The sequence below is a fragment of the Chiloscyllium plagiosum genome, unplaced genomic scaffold, assembly GCF_037043375.1.
Source record: "Chiloscyllium plagiosum isolate Xiang-an unplaced genomic scaffold, Cpla_swu_hap1 HiC_scaffold_25, whole genome shotgun sequence".
Classification (NCBI taxonomy): Eukaryota; Metazoa; Chordata; class Chondrichthyes; order Orectolobiformes; family Hemiscylliidae; genus Chiloscyllium; species Chiloscyllium plagiosum.
In genome coordinates, this window is record NW_028270163.1 from 56212245 (window position 1) to 56219084 (window position 6840).

The window sequence follows — 6840 nt, forward strand, 5'->3', positions numbered from 1 at the left end:
AATACATTACACAATGGAGAGATAGCGGTAAACACACCAAAAGTTGAAAACTGATTCAGCAAATTTGTTGACTAAAAAAGATTGAATGTTTAGCAGATGAGGTTTAACATACAACATACACAAAACAATGAACTGTTTAAAGGTGACAACCTAATCCCACAATAAAAACATGCACTGCAGCTCAAATATTGAGCTATGTATTGTTTCAATATTTTGTTTTATTTTAAAGCATATAAGCTACATCAAAATAAAAACATTTCACTACATCCACTATGGGAGAAGCAGAAACTCATTAAGACCCCAGAAGCACAATTTTATATTTTTTTAAACAAAGGATCAAAAAATTACATGCAGAACATTTTGCTGAGGTGAAGCAAATAGGAGTAAATGAAAATCAGTCACACAAAAAATTGAATACTGCAAGTAAGTCAGGCCTAAAGTTCTCTGCTGCATGTTCTTCATGAGTACCTGCTACTCGTATAAAAATTCAATCTAGAGATTAATTTTACATAGGAACACAAACATAAAACATACAATAAATACAAGAGCAGGTTAGTCACCCCCTCAAGCCTGCTTTCCCATTCAATAAATGCATGGCTGATTATCCTGCAACCTCAAATTCACATTCCCATCTCAACCAATAGCCTTTAAATCCCTTGCTTCCCAAAAATCTACCTCTACCTCAAAACCGTTCAAGTACTCTCCTGCCACAAGCACCTTTTCAAGGAAAGAATTCTAAAGACTCAACCCACAAACATTTGCCAAATCGGTTAAATGGCAGCACTGATTTTTTTAAGGAATAACTTAATTCTAGATTCTCCATTGAGAGAAAACATAATTCTCACATCTAGGTAAAATCTGCCCCATCAAGACCCTACAGGACTTTTCTACCATTACCTCATCCTCTCAACTCCAGCATGTACAATCATAACCTGTCCAATCTTACCTCATAAGGCAATAGGCCTATTCCAGGTTATGGGTGTAGCAAACATTCTCTGAACTGCTTCAAATGCAATTACATCATTCCTTCTTCCAAAAGAAGATCAATACCATGCAATAACCAGTTCATTGATGCGCAGTTTAAGTTCTGCCAGGGACACACTGCTCCTGACTTTGTTATAGGCTTGGCTCAAACATGGACAAAGGCACCGAATTCCAAAGGTGAATTAAATGACAACCCTTGATATCAACCAATGCCACCCAGAAGAACAAAGGCAGCAAAAGGAACACCAAACACAAGCTCCTTTCCAAGTCACTTGGAAATATAATCAGGGCTCCTTCAGTGCCACTGGTTCAAAATCCAGGGATTCCATCCCCAACAGCACTGTGGGTCAACTTGCAGAACACAAACTGAAGCAATTCACAGTGTAGTTCATCACCTTCTCACAGGCAACAAGGGATAGGCAATAGATGCTAATTTCCACCAGAATAAATCAAAGGAAGTGCTCTAGATATGGCCACACCAATGTCCTGTATAACTGAAGCATAACCTCCCTAATTTTTTATTGCATTCCCCTTGGAATAATTGGTAACATTGTTAGCTTTTAAAATTACATGTTAACCTTGTGATTCATTCATTCAGTCACCTAAATGCTTCTGCATCTCAGAACTATGTAATCACTCACCATTTAGGATGTTTCTTTAATCTTCCTGCCAAAGTAGACAAGTTTCACATTTTCTCACATTCTACTATTTGCCCCACTTTCCCCACTTACTTATCCTAGCTATGTTTTTTTGTAACTTCATATCACCTTCACAAATTTTCATACCTATCTTTGTCATTAGCAATTTTGGCAATTGTACCTTCCACCCTTCATCCAAGTTATTTATATAAATTGTGAACAGTTGAAGTCACAGCACTGAACCTGATGGCATATCACTTGGTAAACCTTGCCAGAGAATTACCTATTGATGTAGGAATTGTACCAGTCTCCATCACTTCCCCTGGAAGCTCATTCCAATCAGGCACACCCCATGCATGAAGAAGTCATCCCCTCGGTCTCTTAAATCTTTTCCTCTCACCCTAAATCTATGCCCTCTCATCCTGGACTTCTCTACCTTGCAGAAAAAACCTTGCTTATTCTCTTTGTCCATGCCCTTCATGATATTACAAACTTTGAGGTCACCCCTGAGCCTCCAACACTCCAGGAAAAATAGCCCTAGCCTATTCAGACACTCTATAGCTCAAAACCTCCAAACCTGGCAACACCCTTGTAAATATTTTCTAAACCCTTTCAAGCTTCACAACATCCTTCTAATAGGAAGGAGACCAGAAATGAACACAGCATTCCAAAAGTGACCTATACAGCCGCAGCATGACCTCCCAACTCCTTTACTCAATGCACTTTACATTTAACTAGATTAAACTCCATCTGGCACTCCTTGGCCCATCTAATCCAAGTCCCATTCTACTGAGACAACCTTCTTTGCTATCCACTACACCAATCATCTGCAACTTTTACTAGCCATACCTCCAGTGTTCACATCCAAATAATTGATGATAAAAGGCAGTGGACTCAGCACCAATCCATGTGGCACACCGCTGGTCACAGGCCTCCAGTCCAAAAAGCAACCCTCCATCACCACCCTCTCGCGTACTTTCTAGTGAATTTTGTATCCAAATGGCTAGCTCTGTCTGTATTCCAGCTGATACATCATTGTTAACCACAAGGTATGCACTGAAGTCTACAAGTGAGTGATGGAGAACTTTTTTTAACCACTTACTATGTTTAGGATTCAATGCTAAACAATTTTTGTAAACTAAATACCAAGCTAATTTAGCTTAGCATTTGAGTTACTGAGACTTGTCTATCAGCCACATATTATGCCATGACTGAGTAATATGCATTTGTCCTTCATGTTCAACACTTTTCTACACCAGGCATTAACACAGGAGATGGGGTTTAACCAAATAGCTTCAATTAAGCATCAGGAGGATAGACCCACTTGCATGTGTGGAGAGACCTTAACAAGCCCTTCACCTGGCATGTTAAAATAAAAATCAGGTTTACTCTACATCCAAGGGTAATTCCTTTCCTGTTGACATTTCAAACCATAAAGAGCAATCTGCTACAAGTCAACAAACCAATTAACACTCAGCAACGAGATTTTGTTCCTTTGAGCCTCAGAAATAACATTACAAAGAAATTACCTTTTGGCATTTGTTCTTGATAACCGGTGTGACATATAAGTAAGAGTTCTGTGCAAAAAGATGGGCTGAAATACAGAACAGACTAGTCAGAATACTGCCATAGGTTTCATCGCGTAATGATCGGGAATCAGCATTAACAGAAATGATTAATTGAATAAATTCAGAATCACACTGACAAGATATTAAAAAGTGTCAACTTAGATTAAATGATTACGATAATTAAAAAACGAAAAAACATCATCGGCGACTATATTAGTATACACATTAGACAGCATAACGCCCTCTTCCCAAAACACCAGCTCCGAAAAACGAGTCTCTATCCAATTTAGATCAAAAACTCACCGCTATGAGGTTTCTGGTTCGGAGAAATCTGTAAATTTGAGTCGGTTCTGGGAAGAAGAAAGGGAACGAATGTGTGTCACAATCTCACCCAGGGACTTTTCATCTCTCACCCTTTTACTGCAAGGGATTCACTGAATACAAACCAAGGGTCTTCTACCCGAATTCTGAAGTTAAAACATGGATGGGTTCCTTTACCGGTAAAAGAGCGCATTTTGGAAGCGCTGCAAACCAGAACAGAGGAGTGGGGTTGCGGTTTTATTTTTAAAATATATTTTTTTTGAGTTGCTACCAACAACTCTAGTGCCCACAAGCCACGAATCGTACAGGTTGGATTTTTAACACGAGAATCGCGAATGGAGATGATCCATTCAAGCAGTGAGGCGCGCAACCCTTGACATCTTTCTCTGCCTAAAGCTTAAAAGATTGGAAGATATTTCTTCGGGGTGGGATTCGGGACTACCCTAGCCACCAGCCCCCTTTCCTAGAAGGCTGAGGGAGGGAGATTGGGGGGGGGGGCGACTGGAATCGGCGGGAACTCTCCTGCAGACTCTCCGGATGGTGAGAGCGGAGCTGGGGAACACGTTGATCTTTTTCCCAGTAACGCGGCCTAGTCCGCAGCCGAATCCTCGGTGTTTACCGCCAGACGGGGAGGGAGAGTGACAGGAGCCCGTGGGAGTGTTGGAATAAGCCCGGTTATATTGGCAATGCTGGGAAGGCAACGGTGGGGTGGGGTGGGGGGGGGGGGTAAGAATTTAATAATTTCAGGAGAGGAAATCCAGTTTAAAAGGTTTTGTACAAAAGGATTTCTATAGTTTTGAGTTTATAAGATTATAAAACCACCACTTACTCTCGAAGGCCTGCAAGAAAAGCTCGTGGTCGGCCTGGATTTGGTCAATCTTGGGCTTCCTCACGGCATTTTTCCCCCCTCCGTGTTTGTGAGGAGCCATGGCGGAGTCGGCAGCTCGAAGGGAAGGAGGGGGAAATTCCCTCAGAGAGACGGGAGGGGGGAGTGTGTGTGTGTGGAGGGGGGTCGGCCGGTGGAGGAGGACGATGGAATGAGGGGGGAAGGGGGGGGGGGGGGAGGAAAAACCAGAGAATTTTCCACCCGATGACTTTATACCGGCGACGTCAACCAAACCTGGACGGCTTTCCCTTACCCCCTTCTCCCCCCCCACACTCAAAAAGAAACGGACGTCCCAGCCACAATCCCGCCCCCTCAAGACTATTCTCCTTTGTCATTGGTTGGCCGCCCTGCCGGTGTGGGCCACCCCTCGAATCCCATTGGCGGGTGCCCGCGTCACACATAGCCTGCTTCCGTCCAGCAGGTTCGGTTGCAGCGGCACCCGCCAGGTTTTTTTTGCCGCTCGCTTTCCTTGAACCGTTTTCGCGGGAAAGGCCCGCGCTGCATCATGGGTGTAAAGGGGGGTGCTGGGGGTAACAGGATCAACCCTTAACTGAACAGCATGGCCAAGCCTGGGTCACACTATCAAGTGTATCTTTTCAACTATTCCCACAACAGTTATTTAGTTTATAAAATATTAATCTTATTGATCATGTTGTAGTGGAATCATTCATTATGAAAATAAAACCTCAACTAAATTGTGGCTACATCATCATTTATCTGAAATGAAATTTCAACTTCACCAAGATGCAAAGCAGGTCCAAGTCAAAGTTGCACTATCCACATCCATTCTATCCACTCCAGCTATCCTAAAAACATAATAATCTTTTCTTAAATATAAGTCATGGCACATTATGGTGGAATGGTCTACATATCTAAAAATAAAATAATTTTTTACATATCTAAAAGTATTTACACATAAAATACATTTTTAGTTAACACTTGGTATTAACTCTACACCATCTAACCATTCCCAGAATTTACTTAGGGGGTATATGGAGGGGGGAGTGGTCATGGGAAACAAGGTGGGGTGAGTTCACCATTGAGACTTAACTGGACCTAGCCCATAAATACTGCAGGTCAGGGCTGGATATTCTGCAGCAAGTGATTCACCTCCTGAGTTTCCAAATTCTTTCCGCCATCTCCAAAGCAAATGCCAGGAATGTGAATACACCTGTAATCTGGGCAATGTCTCCGGCATCTTAATCTATCTGTTACTCCCCACTTTGTTGACTATCCTGACTACTGTCCAACTCTACCTCCCACCATATCAGGTATTCCCAACTGCCAGTGCTGATTGATTTGCTCATCCAAAGGTCTAACTAAGGCTGCAATGGGTCAACCAAAGATGCTCTGTGTGTAATAACTTCCCAATTGCACAAATAAGTATCCAACACCAACCATCTCCCAAGTAAACTGAGAAAGCAACCAAGAGCACTGGGACATTTGGGACTCTTTCTGTTTGACTCATCCCAGGAATTGCTGCTCAGAATTACTGCATTTTAATGAAAAATTTCCTGGCCAAGAAATCTCTGCAGAATGTGTTAAGTGCAAATCATGGTATAATCTCATCAGTCCATCCCAACCCAAATATTAAAATCACGCACACACTTTTCCAAAGGAGGTTATTCATAACAGTTAAATCTTCTACTACTAAAGGGAGGCAAGTGTGTTCACAATTTGTAAAAAAAATTAACACTCCCCAACCATCTCTCACTTACCATTGTCGCATTAAAATGACTGCCAATGTATTTTATTCATGCCTTCTGAAGGATTATTCTCATAGTTCCAGTGACTTGGAAGAGATTGAAATGTAGTGACTCATCCAGTGCACTGGGGGAGGAATTGAGTCGATGAGAACAGGGGTGTGAAGTCTGAAGGCAGCTCATCATTAAGGAATGGAGTCATCAGCAAAATCATGGCTAAATGACATGAAGAAGTATCTTGTGATGGAAAATTCTAAAGGACTCCTGAGCAATGTGAAAATGAGGCAGTTGATGAGTCATCAACTAGAACAGATCAAGGGATTGAGGAGGAAATTAAATAGCCAAGAACATAACTTTGATGGTAGACCACATAAAATAACCTCATTAGAAATGAATATCCTTACACTTTGGTATATGCATACAAATATACATAAACAATTACATAAACAGGAAAAAACATCAAAGAGGCTGAGGACAACAGAAGTGGTCAATTTCTGTTTGCAAACAATTAAACTTTAGCTACAAGTCCAAAACAAGAATACATCTGAGTCATAAGTCTGACACATGAAACTGATAAAAACAACTACAATTTGAAAGAACGGAAAAGGAAGAATTAGAGAGAGGGAAGGCAGAGAAGAAGAAAAAATAGGAATTTATTTTGAATATTTTACTTTAGTTGATGAAAGAAAGAACCCATAGTAGAAATAATTTCCCTGGATAGTAGGAACCTGTGTGTAATA

At 41.3% G+C, this 6840-nt stretch overlaps 1 protein-coding gene across 1 annotated transcript in view; it reads right to left on the reverse strand.

Annotated features, from left to right (window-relative positions):
* The window catches only part of LOC122562302 (polycomb protein suz12-like), a 53783-nt gene extending 49220 nt beyond the window's left edge, over positions 1 to 4563 (reverse strand). The window contains exons 1-3 of the mRNA XM_043715122.2: positions 4341 to 4563; positions 3494 to 3540; positions 3152 to 3216 (exon numbers count right to left, since the gene is read on the reverse strand). Of these exons, the coding sequence (XP_043571057.1) occupies positions 3152 to 3216; positions 3494 to 3540; positions 4341 to 4440 (212 nt within the window). The 5' untranslated portion in view covers positions 4441 to 4563. The remainder of the gene's footprint in view (positions 1 to 3151; positions 3217 to 3493; positions 3541 to 4340) is intronic.
* Between the last annotated feature and the right edge of the window lie 2277 nt (positions 4564 to 6840).